Below are 19,101 nucleotides of genomic sequence, written 5' to 3'. Positions count from 1 at the left end.
GAGATTAGTAGAAGAACAGCATCTAGTAAAGATGAGGTCAAGCGTATTGCCTGCCTTGGGAGTAGGGGGGGACAGTGAGAGGGTGAGGTCAAAAGAGGAGAGGAGTGGAAAGAAGGAGGCAGAGAGAAATGAGTAAAGGTAGACGTAGGGAGGTTAAAGTCACCCAGAATTGTGAGGGGTGAGCCATACTCAGGAAAGGAACTTATCAAGGCGTCAAGCTCATTGATGAACTCTCCAAGGGAACCTGGAGGGCGATAAATGATAAGGATGTTAAGCTTGAATGGGCTAGTGACTGTGACAGCATGGAATTCAAAGGAGGAGATAGACAGATGGGTCAGGGGAGAGAGAATGTCCACTTGAGAGAGATGAGGATTCCAGTGCCACCACCCCGCTGACCAGATGCTCTCGGGATATGCGAGAACACGTGGTCAGACGAGGAGAGAGCAGTAGGAGTAGCAGTGTTTTCTGTGGTAATCCATGTTTCCATCAGCGCCAAGAAGTCGAGGGACTGGAGGGTAGCATAGGCTGAGATGAACTCTGCCTTGTTGGCCGCAGACCGGCAGTTCCAGAGGCTGCCGGAGACCTGGAATTCCACGTGGGTCGTGTGCGCTGGGACCACCAGGTTAGAGTGGCAGCGGCCATGCGGTGTGAAGCGTTTGTGTGGCCTGTGTAGAGAAGAGAACAGGGATAGACAGACACATAGTTGACAGGATACAGGAGAGGCTACGCTAATGCAAAGGTGATTGGAATGAAAATTAACTAAACTGGGAAAGCGAGAGAGCAGGGCCTCCCTCACTAACCATTCACTGAAACACTCAAATATAACTTTTCCAACTTCCACTTTAGAAGTTACAATTGATGTAAACTACAGTGGTTCAATGTTTCCAGGAATAGGCTCAAACTTAGTTTATTCAGCTAGATAACTTGGTACAGTATTCTTCCGTGAAACCCACCCAGTGCAACGTGTCCTATGACGCCGTAGCTAACTAGCATGCTAGCATCCAATAACACACGGTTAGCACCAATACTTGGTTACAACAAACTACCAATGGATCATTCGTGTCCGTGTCTAGTTCCTTTCATAACGCAGAAGTAATTAAACGTTGGCTAGCTAACACAAAGTCAGTCCTGCTAGCTACACAACTCGAAAGTTCAGAAAGCTAAGCTTACGTTGCAAAAATCTTATTGACAAAAAATTATACAGTACTGCTAGCTGGTAGAGTTGGCTAGCTAGCAGTGGCTGCGTTCACCTTTATCTTTTATCTTTGATACATAGACAACTATGTAGCTAGCTAACATTACACTAATCAAATCGTTCCGTTGTAATGTATTTAGTTTAATCAGTACTGCTAGTTGGTAAAGTTGGCTAGCTAGCAGTGGCTGTGGTGTTGACGCCGTTTGGAAAACGGCGCGAACGAACGAATACAGCTGGCTAGCTAACCTTGTTAATTTCTCAAAGTTAGTTTCTCAAAGCTACACCTACACCTTTATCCTTGATACGAAGACAACTATGTAGCTAGCTAGCCAACATTACACAAATCAAATCGTTCCGTTGTAATGTAATGAAACTCCCTCGTGGCGATAAATAGCATCACTGATCAAAATGCGCCACACACACACACACACCTCCTTGGGCGCGATCAGGTGACATGGAGCAAAATTGGAATTCCAGAGCGACTATGAAATACAGAGGGGGTCACTGCATGGGGAGGCCATACACACACCCTCATACAGCAGACAAACCTAAGCACCTGCTCGTACCCTATATAACCACACACACACCAGCGCTTTCACTCTCGAGTAGAGCTCACACATCAATCAATTCAACGTCACTATATATATATATATATATATAAATAGTGACGTTTAAATAAAAATAAAGAAAGAGACAAAGATAAGCTTTTCCTGACTATTTTCCTGGCAGTATGTATGCCTTGGCAATACGCACATTGTTACGTCATGCCAATAAAGCATTTGAAATTGAATTGAGAGTGAGACAGAAACAGACAGAGACAAAGAGATAGACAAACAGTATTATTAGTACTATTGCAGCTGTGATGTCCATTCTTCACAACTTTATTAATAACGTAACCTCTCTATTGCAGAGGCAGATACACATCCACTTTCAACCGATATCAGCCGGGAAGATGAAAGGCTTTCACCAACTGGTAATCTGTGTGCAGTCAGTGTGTGTCCAATAGAGACAGTGTGAGTGAGCACAAGTGTTACATTCTGTTATTCATTTAGTGCCCGATGACATAAAACAACCCTATCCTCCCCCCTCTCTTCCCACAACCATTACAGAGGCACCGCACAAAACGGCCAGCTAAGCGTGACTGAACAAGCCCTCAGAGAGAGAAAGAAGGAAGCAATCATTCCTCTTTCCCTTCCCCCAGCTCACTCTCAACAACCTGCAGATAGGGTGACCACATTTAAAACACCAAAATACGGGACAATGGAATGATTTTGCGGGACAGTGTAGCCTACATCAATAAAAACAATTGGCAGCACCCCCCACACACAAACAAAAAGCAAGCACCAAGCGAGCTAATTGAAGCGCACCTAGCCTACACTTTTACCTTGCACAAAATGTGCGGCTGTTTTATGAAAATCTGGGAATATTTGGCCAAGGAAACATTTCTGGTTGGTCTCAGGGAATGTAAAACAGTTAGTAAGGGAGACTTAAAACGGGATTGAGTGAAGTAGTAGAAAATTGTTACAAATGAGCATGGAGAGCCTTTCAGTCTAATACGGCTATTTACTTACTTTTGTATCTCTTTGTTAGAAGCACGCTTTTTGTAAGTAGTTGACTGTCCTTTTCAAGTTTAGCTGGAATTTAGCCCGAAAGGATTTAACAAATGTGATTGGCCTACGTCTCATCTTGCGCTGTGCAAAATATAAGAGCTCATCAACGATTGGAGAAGTGTTTATGATCACCAGTCCCACATCCTTTTGATCTTGTGATGAGGGCAATGTAGAATAGACCGGTTGGAATCGCAATTCTCATCAGTAACCACGTTGTCATTCACAGTTTTTCTGCGAATAAAGTCACACCGTATAAATAAAAATAAATCACAACAGGTGTGATGGAATCAGGAAGTTTCGGTACAATTTTATAAACGCTGGCAGACGTGTTCGTTCGACATGGTGGGATGTTTTTATGTCTGAGAAATTCATTATGCGAGAAATGGCAGTGGAAGCAACTTTATGCGCAAATATCGATATAATAACCATCATATCGAAGTAAATAAAGTCAAGCGATGAGATGGTGTGTGGTCCTCCCACTACGACTTACTAGGCTACAGATGAAATAATTTAGGATGAACTTCACAGGATGAACTTTAGGATGAACTTCTGGTGACATGATGATCGATGCTAGACTGCCGTTTGACAAATACAAATATTCTCACCCTTATCCATAATGATCTCATATAGACTAGTTTAACTGCACTATCGGAGAGCTGTTGGCTAGAGCGCACGTGCCAAGAGTAAGCACGTTTGCTATTTAACGCAAAGGTTTTCGTGACAAAACTGTCGGTAGTGTTAAAAATGCGATGGAAAGATAATGTTGATTTTTATTCGGTACATGAAAACTTAAGCGAAAAAGTACATTGTGTGTACTACGACATCATGCACTGATTTTTATCTGTAACAAGTCAGTTTGGTGGATTGTAGAATATTCTCATGAAAATCTGTCGCCAATTGGATGGAAACCTAGCTAGTGAATGTGAAGTCTGAAATACGGCACAAAGATTTTTTTCCCTAAATTACTGGTGTTTTAATTTGTTGATAAAATGATTGTTTGGTTGCAGGACGCGGGACAAAAGGGACAAAATGTGTGACTGTCCCACACAATTTGGGACATGTGGTCATCCTAACTGCAAGTACTTACTAATTAAGAGGAAGCACAGAGTGGTTGGGAGTCAGAGGAGGAAACTTTATACTGTGAAGTTGGGTTAGGCAGAGTAAAGTTAGTGTGTGTGCGTTACAGAACTCGGGAAGCAGAGAGGAACTGGTAATAGGAGCTGTAAACTAGGGGGGGAAGAGAGCCAGAGAGGGGGAAGAGAGCCAGAGAGAGAGAGCGAGAGTGAGTACGGGCACACACACACAGCTACCTGGTAGGGACAGGGTATGTGGTAGTCTCTGCAGCGCTCCTGGACCCAGGTGGTCTCCCAGACAGCCCTGTTGCTGTGTTCATACAGGTAGCAGGATATCACCGTGAGCAGAGGTACCAGGTAGAGCACAGAGAAAACCCCAATACGGATCATAAACTTCACCAGCTTGTCCTGGTTCTCCTTCTCCAGAGGGATCTCCATACGCACACGGTTCAGCGCCACGATGCCCACCAGTAACAGAGATACACCCACCTAGAGGCAGATAGACAGGGACTAGTTTAGATTAGAGCATGGCTTATTGGTTGAAGGGGCCATCTTCAGTTATTCACATTGCATTTATTTATCCTTTGTTTAGTCAGTTACGGAGCTAGTTGAATAAATATTAATAGAATGAACGCTCACCGCCACGTTGAGGCAGAGCGGTGCTAGCAGGAACCAGCGCAGCGCCGTGACGTCGTAGAGGCCTACGAAGCACACCCCACTCACACCGTCGCCCTCAATCTTGTTGAGGGCCAGCAGGGCCACGGTGAGGCAGCCGGGCAGGCCCCAAGCGCAGGTGTGGAAGAGCAGGGCCTTCTTCTCGATGGCCTCGCTGCCCCATTTGGGAACGGCCGCCAGGAACCAGGTGATGGTGAGGATGACCCACCACACACTGCCAGCCATGGTGAAGAAATACAGCACCATAAAGAAAAGAGAGCACACCTGGAGAGAGAGAGAGAGAAAGAGGTGAGCGGAGAAGAGAGAGGAGATGGGGAGAAGAGAAGAGGGAAAAGAGTGGTGGGGAAGAGGAGAAAAAAGAAAAGAGGAGAAAGAGAAGAGAGAGGGAAAGGGAGACGAGAACAGGGCTTAGAGAAGACTGAAGAATGTTTTACATGTGCACCGGGAAAATAATTTAGCCTTTTTTGATGTACAGTAGTAGCCATGAACATCAGAGAAAATAATGTATTAATTAATCAATCACTAAGCAGATGGATGGGTCACCTACCTTGTTGTGTGAGCCCTGCGTGACGGTGGCCGCCCGGTACTGGGCGGGGTTCGCCGCATTGCACGCCACCCTGTCCTCCAATAGGAAGCCCAGAAAGAAGACCAGTGACACCATCATGTAGCAGACGGCGTAGAAGATGATTGGCCGCTCGGGGTAGCGGAACCTCGTGACGTCGATGAGGAACGTGAGGAAGGTGAAGAGCGTTGCCGAGAGACACACGATAGACACCACGCCGATGAAGTAGCGGGCGAAGGTGAGCTCCGGGCGCTGGAAGTACATGTTGGGGCAAGGGGCCGAGCAGTCGCGCGTGCCCAGGAACGAGTAGCCCAGGTCAGGCTCCATCTTGAGCTCGCGGGGGCACCAGAAGCCATAGTCCCTCTGGATGGACATGGGAGAGATGTCTGTGGGGTCCACGCTGGTCTGCAGGTCCACAGCACGGGGGTAGGCTTCGTCACAGTCTGGGAACCTGGGGGGGGAGCGAGGGAGGGGGAGAGATCCAAGATGAACAAAATGTGGTTGGGGTGGTAAGTAATTGTGGTGTCCCTGGTCAGTGAGGGTGTCTGGACAGCCCATTTAACTTTCCTCATAGGATATGGTTGAGCGAGTAGGTAATGGTTATGGTAGGGTTAGGGTGAGCGCTTAATGGTCAATCAAAAGGCAGAGATCCTGTTAAGAGTTAATTCTTTGGTCTGCATTCTTTATTGTAAGGTCAACCTAGGGACGGTCCCAAACAGTACCTGCTACATTCGATCTCGTCTGGCCAGGTCACTCCGAACATCTCCATGAGTTTGTGGCAGTCCCTCTTGGCGCGGTGGCACAGGGCTCGGCAGGGCATGGACACACGTCCATACTCCATACAGACTGGAGCGTAGAGGGCACACAGGAACATCCTCAGGTCCTCCGAACACTGCAGGTTCACCATGGGGTGGAAGGGCTGAGGGAGAAGAGGGGGATGGAGGAAGAGAGGTGAGAAGGGAGGGTGAGAGAGAGACTGATCGCTAAATACACACAAACCAACAGGCACAGCTCCAGTTTCCCACGCTGCAGTTGAGGTCGGGGGAACCTGCTTGACGAGGCTCAGCTTACATGTAAATCTTTCTCACACACACCACACACACACACACCTCCCACAGGGGAAAGACCCGTTTGGTTTGTGGAGGGGAAACAGTTTGAGACACTTCTTATTATGAAAAGTCCCTAGAAACACATCTAGGTTCCTGTTCCTTTCTAAATAGCCATCCAAGGAGCGAGAAAGAGCTGTCGTCAGGAGCCCCATCAATATTTAGGCCAGGATATGAGATATTCACAGAGAGCCATCGCATCAGAGCACAGTCTGGACACAGACAAAATTCCCAGGTCTAAATCAGATGCTGGTTTGAAGAAGAAACACAAGCAGACACTCTGGCATAGAAAGACGGAGCTTGTCCATTCCTGTTCTAGCAACTAGCTAATGCTTGTCTTCAGCGCTTTTTTGCCTTCCAGCCCTAGCAATCTATGTAATGAGCCTTCTGTGAAAACACACGCTGAATGCAAAACACAAAATCCCACTAATTTGCTCTGTCTATCACTTTAATGCTGTGAAAAGGGATTAGTGCTGTTCCTTAGGCATGTCAGGGCTCACAGAAAAAACACACGCACACCTCCCGTATACGGAAGGTATAGTCACCATCAGCGAAACAGAATCAGTGAGACCGAAGCACACAGAGGGGATTTTCTTGCGTTTGACTAGTAGTCAGGAGATCAGTGTGAGGGCTTTAGACGGTCTAAATGTCACCTCATAAGAGTTCATACATTAAAACACAGAGGGCCTGTCATACATCGGTCTGTCCTTGTGTGCAATTTGGACAATAAGAGCAGGCACGTGTGTGTGTGTGTGTGTGTGTGTGTGTGTTAGGGTTTCCATTAGCCGATAATAGCCGGATGCTGGCTGTTAAAAAAAGAAATAGAAAAACATAAAATTGTCTGGGGAGAAGCCAAATCATTGCACAATAATTCTTAATGCAATCATGTGTTAAAAATAGTTTTTTGGCTACGATAAAAAACATTTTTTTTAAAAAGGGCTAAAAATGTTCATTTCTCAACTGGTAATTGAAGTGCGCTTCCCATTCGCCATTCAAACGCATAGGCAACGGAAGGTAGGCTTCATCAGTACGTCACACACCACTTCACAATGAGCTGGAGGCAGTATGCCTTTTGAAAACGTATACCGTAGTTAATTGTTTGAAACCTGAATGTTTTACTACGAGGCATGTTTTACGTTGCTTCAAAGTAGCCTAGGCAAAGTCCGACCATACCCGTGGAGGCAATTATTTTATAAAGACTTCCTCTCCCTCTTAGCTTCTATTGGTTATCAACTTTCCTTCAGTATCCAGTAGCCAAAAGGCACATTCACACGTAGCACACTGCCTAATAATGTTAAGAAACAAATCGTTTAACATTTTAAGCTAAACGTTCTGATCTGTTGCATCAGATTCATAGCTTTTTAATGTAGCCTAGGACTACTGGTTGTATGAATTTGGGATCTATCGTCCCACAACTGTCCCAGAGTTATATTTTTTACTTGACCAGCTGACCAATAGAAAGTTAGCTTTTCTACAATGGGGGATAGTAGATTAATACAGTCGGAAGGCAGTGCGCCCAATTTTGGCAGTTCTAGTGGCAAACACCAACTACTGTGTGTGTGTGTGAGATCAGGGGTGTATTCATTCTGCTAAACAACATTTCTTAAACGGAAGCATATGGAATGAAAACGGGGATAAACAAGTATGTGGACACCCCTTCAAATTAGTGGATTTGGCTATTTCAGCCACACCTGTTGCTGACAGGTGTATAAAAATAGAGCACACAGCCATGCAATCTCCACCGTCATAGGATGCCACCTTTCCAACAAGTCAGTTTGTCAAATTTCTGCCATACTAGAGCTGCCCCGGTCAACTGTATGTGCTGTTATTGTGAAGTGGAAACGTCTAAAACTAACAACGGCTCAGCCGCAAAGTGGTAGGCCACAGAAGCTCACAGAATGGGACCGCCGAGTGCTGAAGCGTATAGCGCGTTAAAAAAATCATGCGTCCTCAATTGCAATACACTACCGAGTTCCAAACTGCCTCTGGAAGCAATGTCAGCACAATAACTGTTCGGGAGCTGAAGTGGGTTTCCATGGCCGAGCAGCCGCACACAAACCTAAGATCACCCTGCGCAATGCCAAGAGTCGGCTGGAGTGGTGTACAGCTCGCTGCCATGGGACTCTGGAGCAGTGGAAATGCGGATTTTTATCTGGCAGTCCGACGGACAAATCTGGGTAGCAAAGGGGAGAAGTCAATAAAATGACCATGATTTTGTAATGAGATGTTCAACGAGCAGGTGTCCACTAGTGTACCCGAATTTGCCCAATAGAAGCTCTCATTTGCAACTGTTGGACTAATAATTACACCCTAGATCAGCTAGATGTGTGCAAGGCGGTATTGAATGTGTCCCCGTCTGTCACCTTGATTACTCTTATGCATTTTCTTGACCTGTGCACCTACGTTGATAACTTTCATTCATTGTCTAGGTTGTAGCAACCTCATGATGGGTACAGGGAACATTTGCGTATCATGCATTAGCCTAAACCTATCGATGTTATATTGAGCTGGGTGAATGGAATATGATTTACAGTCATCCAATAGGCTGTAATAGAATAAGGCCATGCTCATCCTCCCTCATCTTAAATGGTACCGACCGCCACTGTGCAAAGGCTAGTGATTCTGCGGTTACTCATCTTCTTGGCTGGCGAAAAGTAAAACGCGGACAGTTATTCTAGCATCTTCAAAGTCCGCAGTAAGGACACACATCGTTGCATCCTCAACTTGCATGTTCTGTTAAGATGAATTACCATACTCCAAATGTGATTTTCTGTCATTCTGAGTACCGTGGGTGGAAGCCCCAATGCATATGGGTCCGGTAAATTTCTCAAATGCCCGTGAATTAAAATGCTGCTGGTCAAATGTCCAGTGCCACATTTTCATGACGGAAATCCTGGTGTGTGGGTGTGTGCATGCGCGCAGAGTGAGGGTAAACAGTGACTTGTCGGATAACAGAGAGAATGAGAAACATCTCAATAACAGCGAGAAAAGAAATACAGGGAGACATAAGAACACACTCCCATCATTCTCTTACGTTACAGCCTTATTCTAAAATGTATTCAATATTTTCCCCCTCATCAATCTGCAAACAATACCCCATAATGACAAAGCGAAAACAGGTTTAGACATTTTTGTACATTTAAAAACAGAAATATTTTATTTACATAAGTATTCAGACCCTTTGCAATGAGACTCGAAATTGAGCTCAGGTGCATCCTGTTTTTACTGATCCTCCTTGCGATGTTTCTACAACTTGATTGGAGTCCACCGGTTGTAAATTCAATTGATTGGACATGATTTGGAAAGGCACACACCTGTCTATATAAGGCCCCACAGTTGACAGCGCATGTCAGAGCAAAAACCAAGCCATGAGGTCGAAGGAAATGTCAGTAGAGCTCCGAGACAGGATTGTGTCGAGGCACAGATCTGGGGAAGGGTACCAAAAAATGTCTGCAGCATTGAAGGTCCCCAAGAACACCGTGGCCTCCATCATTCTTAAATGGAAGAAGTTTGGAACCACCAAGACTCTTCCTAGATCTGGCCGCCCGGCCAATCTGAGCAAAGGGAGGTGACCAAGAACCCGATGGTCACTGACAGAGCTCCAGAGTTCCTCTGTGGAAATGGGGGAACATTTCAGCAAGACAACCATCTCTGCAGCACTCCACCAATCAGGCCTTTATGGTAGAGTGGCCAGACAGAAGCCACTCCTCAGTAAAAAAGTCACGACAGCCCACTTGGAGATTGCCAAAAGGCACCTAAAGGACTGTCAGACCATGAGAAACAAGATTCTCTGCTCTGATGAAACCAAGATTGAACTCTTTGGCCTAAATGCCAAGTGTCACATCTGTAGGAAACCTGGCACCATCCGTACAGTGAAGCAGGGTGGTGTCAGCATCATGCTGTGGGGATGTTTTTCAGAGGAAGGGACTAGGAGACTAGTTACAGGATCGAGGGAAAAATGTACAGAACAAAGTACAGACAGATCCTTGATGAAAACCTGTTCCAGAGTGCTCTGGACCTCCGACTGGGGCGAAGGTTCACCTTCCAACAGGACAACAACCCTAAGTACACAGCCAAGAAATGCAGGAGTGGCTTCGGGCTCTGGCCCAGCCAGAGCCCGGACTCAAACATCTCTGGAGACCTGAAAATAGCTGTGCAGCGACGCTCCCGTTCCAACCTGACAGAGCTTGAGAGCATCTGCAGAGAACAAATTGGACAACTCCCCAAATACAGGTGTGCCAAGCTTGTAGCGTCACACCCAAGACGTTTCTAGGCTGTAATCACTGCCAAAAGGTGCTTCAACAAAGTACTGAGGAAAGGGTCTGAATACTTATCACATATTTCATACCAATCCTTGTCCATTGTAACTGTGTTGCCTAAAGGAGGCCAGTTGTTCAGGCTAGTGGGTTGTGAAGCGATGAGTATCGCTCAGGCAGTATGTGACGGTAATGAATCGAGACAAATTTAGAGGAATAAAACACTGCACTTAGAGCACTTCCCACCCGTGTGTGTGGGCGCGCATACGCTGGCCTCCCTGCCCTATTTGGAGTGGGTTTTGATCGTTCGATTGGTGCGCTCAAGATCTTTACGCAAATGGGTGCAGCAACGCATGAGTTCCCAGACATGTTTTAAGACAGTAACAGCACACCCCAGCACAACAACCTCACTGACTGAACCACACAGAAACAGTCAATATGTCATATGGTGAGCTCTTGTCAATGCATAAATGCCAGTGTGTGTGTGTGAGAGAGAGCGTGTGAGCTTGGGTTTACGGTCGAAGCTCACAGCTGAGCATGTTGGCACCACAAACAGACACCCCTAGATGGTGAGTGTGTGTATAAGCATTTGTGTGCGTGCGTGTGTGTGTGCGCGTGTATCAGAGGGTTCAGCTGGCCTTATCCTGCTCTAACTATCAGAGCAGCTGAAGGAGAAAGCACCTCACTTTGAAAGGCCTTCACTGTGATATACTGTGCACACACAAATTCTCCATTCCTATTGAGTGCCATGGCCTAACAGGAGCCTGGGGCAGCAGTATCCAGCACAGCTCGTTCTGCACGACTGTGTTACACCGGCCAGCTGAGTGGCCTATTTCTGCATGAGTGTGTTCTCATGCTGTGTGTGACCAGTTTCTCTCTACCACTTTGTGTGTGTCTACCACTGGTGGTCTCTTTTACCCTGTGAGTTTGTGCTTGCATGGTGGCTGGCCCCCTTTCCCTCTCCCCCAGTGATACATTGTCCTCCATCTGACATGGCCCAGTGAGTCTAATGTGGTCTGAGAGGCTGACTTGCCCGAGAACATTGACATTAAGTGGTTTGATTGTGCCGTCAAAGGAGGTGGATAAGAATGGCGATCAAACCTCTATTCATGTCGAGTTGGGTTTTATTTGTGTGGCACTTTTATGTTCTGCTGTTACAGTCAAAGAGCACTTCAAAAGCCAAGGCCCCTAAAACAAGCCTTGGGTGATCGCACAACCCTTTGGATTAGGGATGGTGGGGAACACTTTAGAGCAGGGGTGGCCATCCCTGACCCCGGTCCAGGAGAGCGCTACAGGGTGTGCAGGCTTTTGTTCCATTCCAGCTCTAAAAGGGGGATTATGATGAGTTGAGTATTCTGAAACCGGTTTACCCCCAAAATGATAAATCCCTTTATTTTAAGACATCTTTATTGTTACATATACAGAAGACACAAGATAGAGAATCTAACATGAAATATGTCTATATGTCAGAGAAATATAGCTCTCCCCCCCCCCCTCTTGAATTTTTTCATCTGTTTTACAGCTTCCCTTTTTTTATAAACCTTCAGTCATCTGCTCTTTCCTGCTCTCCCTCCCCCCAGGTAGTTGTAAAGACGTCTGCTTGCTTCCCATCCGAAACAGTTCGTAAGAGTTTGTGTATATATTAAGACAACATTGTGACGTTTTTGTTTGTTTTAGACTTGGGTAAGGGTTTTTTCGGCTGTTTGGGCACACATTTTTCCCGGAGGCAAGCTGAAGTTCGGGGCCGAAGTCTACGCCCCTTCGTCTGTGATTGGTCAACAGTAGGGATTCTTCAATAAATTCTTGTTGTCATTGAACAGGAGACAACTCCTTTTCATTACTTTTTTTTAATTGAGAAATATTGCACCAAACATCTTAGATGTAAAATTGCACAACTAACTTGGCAAAAACGTCAAAAGCAATGACAGATGATTATTCTGTGAACAAAAATAAACATGTGAAGTGTTGGTCCCATGTTTCATGAGCTGAAATAAAAGATTACAGAAATTTTCCATAGGCACAAATAAAAAGTATTTCTCTTAATTTTTGGCCACAAATTTGTTTACATCCCTGTTAGTGAGCTTATCTCCTTTGCCAAGGTAATCCATCCACCTGACAGGTGTGGCATATCAAGAAGCTGAATAAACAGCATGATCCTTACACTGGTGCACCTTGTGTTGGGGACAATAAAAGGCCTCTATAAAAATGTGCAGTTTTGTCACAACACAATGCCACAGATGTCTCAAGTTGAAGGAGTGTGCAATTGGCATGCTGAGTGCAGGAATGTCAGCCAGATAATTGAATGTTCATTTCTCTACCATAAGCCGCCTCCCAACATCAATTTAGAGAATTTGGCAGTACATCCAACTGGCCTCACAACCACGTGTAACCACGCCAGCCCAGGACCTCCACATCCGGTTTCTTCACCTGTGGGATCGTCTGAGATCAGCCACCCAGACAGCTGATGAAACTGTGGGTTTGCACAACGGAAGAATTTCTGCACAAACTGTCAGAAATCGTCTCAGGGAAGCTCATCTGTGTGCTAGTCATCCTCACCAGGTTCTTGACCTGACTGCAGTTCGACATCGTAACCGACTTCAGTGGGAAAATGCTCACCGTCGATGGGCACTGGCACGCTGGAGAAGTGTGCTCTTCACGGATGAATCCCGGTTTCAACTGTACCGGGTAGATGGCAGACAACGTGCATGGCATTGTGTGGGCTAACGGTTTGCTGATGTCAACGTTGTGAACAGAGTGTCCCATGGTGGTGGTGGGGTTATGATATGGGAAGTCATAAGCTATGGACAACGAACGCAATTGCATTTTACTGATGGCAACTTGAATGCACAGAGTTACCGTGACGAGATCCTGAGGCCCATTATTGTGCCATTCATCCGCCACCATCACCTCATGTTTCAGCATGATAATGCACAGCCCCATGTCGCAAGGATCAGTACATAATTCCTGGAAGATTAAAATGTCCCAGTTCTTCCATGGCCTGCATACTCAGACATGTCACCCATTGAGCATGTTTGGGATGCTCTGGATCGACGTGTACTTCAGCGTTTTCCAGTTCCCGCCAATATCCAGCAACTTTGCACAGCCATTGAAGAGGAGTGGGATAACATTCCACAATTAACAGCGTGATCAACTCTATGCGAAGGAGATGTGTCGCACTGCATGAGGCAAATGGTGGTCACACCAGATACTGACTGGTTTACTGTTCCACGCCCCTATTTTTTTTTTTATGTCTCTGAACAACAGATGTATATCTGTATTCCCAGTCATATGAAATGCATAGATTAGGGTCTAATGAATTTATTTCAATTGATTGATTTCCTTATATGAAAGAACTCAGTAAAATCTTTAAAAATTGTTGGGGGTCTCCCGAGTGGCGCAGCTGTCTAAGGGTTCGATCCCAGGCTGTGTCACAGCCTTTCGTGACCAGGAGACGGCGCACTATTGGCTCAGCGTCGTCGGGATTAGGGGAGGGTTTGGCCGGCCGGGATTTCCTTGTCACATTGTGCTCTTGCGACTCCCTGCAGCTGGCCGGGCGCCTGCAAACTGACTTTGGTCACCAGCTGAACAGTACTTCCTCCGACACATTGGTGCGGCTGGCTTCCGGGTTAAGGGAGTAGCGTATCAAAAAGCAGCGCGGCTTGGCAGGGCCGTGTTTCGGAGGACGCATGGCTCTCGACGTTCGCTTCGAGTCCGTAGGGGAGATGCAGCGATGGGACAAGACTAACAACCAATTAGGGAGAAAAAGGGGTAAAACTACAAACAAAAAAAGGTGTGAGAGATAGATATCTATCTACATACACAAAAGTATGTGAACCCTTTGGAATAACCTGGATTTCTGCATAAATTGGTCATCATATTTGATCTGATCTTCATCTAAGCCACAACAATAGACAGTGTGCTTAAACTAATAACACAAATTGTATTTTTCTTGTCTATATTGAATACATAATTTAAACATTCACTGTGTAGATTGGAAAAAGTATGTGAACCCCTAGGCTAATGACTTCTCCAAAAAGCTAATTGGAGTCAAGAGTCAGCTAACCTGGAAGCCAATCAATGAGAAGAGATTGGAGATGTTGGTTAGAGCTGCCTTGCCCTATAAAAACTCAATTTGAGTTTGCTATTCACAAGAAGCATTGCCTGATGTCAACCATGCCTCGAACAAAAGAGATCTCAGAAGACCTAAGATTAGGAACTGTTGACTTGCATAAAGCTGGAAAGGGTTACAAAAGTATCTCTAAAAGCCCTGATCATCAGTCCGCGGTAAGACAAATTGTCTATAAATGGAGCAAGTTCAGCACTGTTGCTACTCTCCCTAGGAGTGGCCGTCCTGCAAAGATTATTGCAAGAGCACAGCGCAGAATGCTCAATGAGGTTAAGAAGAACCCTAGAGTGTTAGCTGAAGAACATGCTAACATCTGTTGACCAGTCTATGATACGTAAAACACTAAACAAGAATGGTGTTCATGGGAAGAAGCGTGTTCCACGGAAGAAGCCACTGCTGTCCAAAAAAACCCATTGCTGCACATCTGAAGTTTGCAAAAGTGCACCTGCATGTTCCACAGCGCTACTGGCAAAATATTCTGTGGACAGATGAAACTACATTTGAGTTGTTTGGAAGGAACACAACCCTGTGTGTGGAAAAAAAAAAAAAAAAAAAAAAAAGTACAGCACACCAACATCAAAACCTCATCCCAACTGTAAAGTATGGTAGAGGGAGCATCATGGTTTGGGGCTGCTTTGCTACCTCAGGGCCTGGACAGCTTGCTATCGTCAAAGGAAAAATTAGTGTATTTTTTAAACTTTTTATTTAACCTAACTAGGCAAGTCAGGTAAGAACAAATTCTTATTTACAATGACGGCCTAGGAACAGTGGGTTAACTGCCATGTTCAGAGGCAGAACGACAGATTTTTACCTTGTCAGCTCTAGGATTCGATCTAGCAACCTTTCAGTTACTGGCACAACACTCTAACCACTATGCCACCCCAAGATAAATGTCTTCATCAAGACATTTTGCAGGAGAATGTTAGGCTATCTGTCCGCCAATTGAAGCTCAACAGAAGTTGGTTGATGCAACAGGACAACGACCCAAAACATAGGAGTAAATCAAAAACAGAATGGCTTCAACAGAAGAGAATACACCTTCTGGAGTGGCCCAGTCAGAGTCCTGACCTCAACCTGATTGAGATGCTATGGCATGACCTCGAGAAAGCAATACACACCAGACATCCCTTTGAATATTGCTGAACTGAAATAGGAATGGTCCAAAATTCCTACTGATCATTGTGCAGGTCTGATCCACAACTACAGAACACATTTGGTTGAGGTTATTGCTGCCAAAGTAGGGCCAACCAGTTATATTAAATAAAAAAATGGGTTCACACTTTCTCCACCCTGCACTGTGAATGTTTACACGGTGTGATCAATAAAGACATGAAATCGTGTAATTTGATGACCAATTTATGCAGAAATCCAGCTATTTCCAAAGGGTTCACATACTTTTTCTTCCCACTGTGTGTTTGTACATACAGTTGAAGTCTGAAGTTTACATACACCTTAGCCAAATACATTTAAACTCAGTTATTCACAATTCCTGGCATTTAATCCTAGTAACAACTCCCTGTCTTAGGTCAGTTAGGATCACCACTTCATTTTAAGAATGTGAAATGTCAGAATAATAGAGAGAATGATTTATTTCAGATTTTATTTATTTAATCATATTCCCAGTGGGTCAGAAGTTTACTTACTCACTTAGTATTTGGTAGCATTGCCTTTAAATTGTTTAACTTGGGTCAATCGTTTTGGGAAGCCTTCCACAAGCTTCCCACAATAAATTGGGTGAATTTTGGCCCATTCCTCCTGACAGAGCTGGTGTAATGGAGTCAGGTTTGTAGGCCTCCTTGCTCGCATGGGCTTTTTCAGTTCTGCCCACACATTTTCTATAGGATTGAGGTCAGGGAGTTGTGCTGGCCACTCCAATACCTTGACATTGTCGTCTTTAAGCCATTTTGCCACAACTTTGGAAGTACGCATGGGGTCATTGTCCATTTGGAAGACCCATTTGCGACCAAGCTTTAACTTCCTGACTGATGTCTTGAGATGTTGCTTCAATATATCCACGTAATTTTCCTTCCTCATGACGCCATCTATTTTGTGAAGTGCACCAGTCCCTCCTGCAGCAAAGCACCCCCACAACATGATGCTGCCACCCCCGTGCTTCACGGTTGGGATGGTGTTCCTTTGGCTTGCAAGCCTCCCCCTTTTTCCTCCAAACATAACGATGGTCATTATGGCAAAACAGTTATATTTTTGTTTCATCAGACCAGAGGACATTTCCCCAAAAAGTACGATCTTTATCCCCATGTGCAGTTGCAAACCATAGTCTGGCTTTTTTTAAATGGCGGTTATGGAGCAGTGGCTTCTTCCTTGCTGAGCGGCCTTTCAGGTTGTGTCGATATAGGACTCGTTTTACTGTGGATATAGATACTTTTGTACCCGTTTCCTCCAGCATCTTCACAAGGTCCTTTGCTGTTGTTCTGGGATTGCTTTGCACTTTTTGCACCAAAGTACATTCATATCTAGGAGACAGAACGCGTCTCCTTCCTGAGCGGTATGACGGCTGCGTGGTCCCATGAGGTTTATACTTGCGTACTATTGTTTGTACAGATGAACGTGGTACCTTCAGGCATTTGGAAATTGCTCCCAAGGATGAACCAGACTTGTGGAGGTCTACAATTTTGTTTCCTGAGGTCTTGGCTGATTTCTTTTGAGTTTCCCATGATGTCAAGCAAAGAGGCACTGTGTTTGAAGGTAGGCCTTGAAATACATCCACAGGTACACCTCAGCCTGATAAATGATGTCAGCCTGAGTCAGCCTATGAGAAGCTTCTAAAGCCATGACATTCTGGAATTTGCCAAGCTGTTAGATCAGAAATAATGTACATTGTAGACATTGTTAATGATATAAATGACTATTGTAGCTGGAAACGGGAGATTATTTTATGGAATATCTCCATAGGCGTACAGAGGCCCATTATCAGCAACCATCACTCCTGTGTTCCAATGGCATGTTGTGTTAGCTAACCCAAGTTTATCATTTAAAAAAAAAAGGCTAATGATCATTAGAAAATCATTTTGCAATCATGTTAGCACAGCTTTAAACTGTTGTTCGAATTAAAGAAGCAATAAAACTGGCCCTCTTTAGACTCGTTGAGCATCTGCATTTGTGGGTTCGATTACAGGCTAAAAATGGCCAGAAACAAGACATTTCTTCTGAAACTCGTCAGTCTATTCTTGTTCTGAGAAATGAAGGCTATTCCATGTGAGGAATTGTCAAGAAACTGAAGATACCGTACAACGCTGTGTACTACTCCCTTCACAGAAGAGGGCAAACTGTCTCTAACCAGAATAGAAAGACGAGCGGGAGGCCTCGGTGCACAACAGAGTCGTCAACTGGCAGCCTCATTAAATAGTACCCGCAAAACACCAGTCTCAACATCAACAGTGAAGAGGCGACTCCGGGATGCTGGCCTTCTAGGCAGAGTTGCAAAAGAACACAGACACTGGACATGGGAAGATTGGAAAATGTTTTATTGGATAGACAAATCCAAGTTTGAGGTGTTTCGGATCACAAAGAACAACATTTGTGAGATGCAGAAAAAAATGAAGATGCTGGAGGAGTGCTTGACACCATCTGTCAAGCATGGTGGAGGCAATGTGATGGTCTGGGGGTGCTTTGGTGGTGGTAAAGTGGAAGATATGTACAGGGTAAAAGGGATCTTGAAGAAGGAAGGCCATCACTCCATTTTGCAACGCCATGCCATACCCTGTGGACGGCGCTTCATTGGAGCCTACTTCCTCCTACAACAGGACAATGACCCAAAGCACAGCACCAAACTATGCAATAATCATTTAGGGAAGAAGCAGTCAGCTGGTATTCTGTCTATAATGGAGTGGCCAACACAGTCACCGGGTCTCAACCATATTGATCTTGACCGTATGGTACATAAGTACACATCAAACCAATCCAACTTCTGGGAGGTGCTTCAGGAAGCATGGGGTGAAATCTCTTCCGATTACCTCAACAAATTGACAACTAAAATGCCAAAGGTCCGCAAGGCTGTAATTGCTGCAAGTGGAGGATTCGTTGACGAAAGGAAAATTTCATTTTTTATTTAAAGCCTTGTCAACGTTTCCTATTAATTTTGCAACTCATTTCATGTTTGTTTTCATGGAAAACAAGGACAATTCTTAGTGACCAAACTTTTGAAAGGTAGTGTATAGACACCGTGTGTTTGGAAAGTATTCAGACCCCTTCCCTTTTCCCAAATTTTGTTACATTACAGCCTTATTCAAAAATGTATTAAATAATATTTCCCTCTCAATCTACAAACAATACCCCATAATGACAAAGTGAAAACAGGTTTGTAGAAATCTTTGCAAATTTATAAAAATAAAACCTTATTTACATAAGCATTCAGACCCTTTGCTTTGAGACTCAAATGAGCTCAGCTGCATCCTGTTTCCATTGATCATCCTTGAGATGTTTCTACAACTTGAATGGAGTCTACCTGTTGTAAATTAAATGGATTGGACATGATTTG

At 44.8% G+C, this 19,101-nt stretch overlaps 1 protein-coding gene across 3 annotated transcripts in view; it reads right to left on the bottom strand.

Moving 5' to 3' along the window:
• The window catches only part of LOC106610748 (frizzled-3), a 39,309-nt gene that overhangs the window by 7,873 nt on the left and 12,335 nt on the right, over window positions 1–19,101 (bottom strand). For all 3 annotated transcript variants that reach the window (XM_014210277.2, XM_014210279.2, XM_045723402.1), the window contains 4 exons: window positions 5,838–6,034; window positions 5,101–5,566; window positions 4,518–4,817; window positions 4,116–4,367 (listed from right to left, as the gene is read on the bottom strand). In XM_014210277.2, the coding sequence (XP_014065752.2) occupies window positions 4,116–4,367; window positions 4,518–4,817; window positions 5,101–5,566; window positions 5,838–6,034 (1,215 nt within the window). The remainder of the gene's footprint in view (window positions 1–4,115; window positions 4,368–4,517; window positions 4,818–5,100; window positions 5,567–5,837; window positions 6,035–19,101) is intronic.

Source organism: Salmo salar, chromosome ssa09 (genome assembly GCF_905237065.1).
Source record: "Salmo salar chromosome ssa09, Ssal_v3.1, whole genome shotgun sequence".
In the NCBI taxonomy this organism is placed as follows: Eukaryota; Metazoa; Chordata; class Actinopteri; order Salmoniformes; family Salmonidae; genus Salmo; species Salmo salar.
Note: the sequence above shows the minus strand (reverse complement) of the source record. Positions and strands in the feature narration are given on the sequence as shown.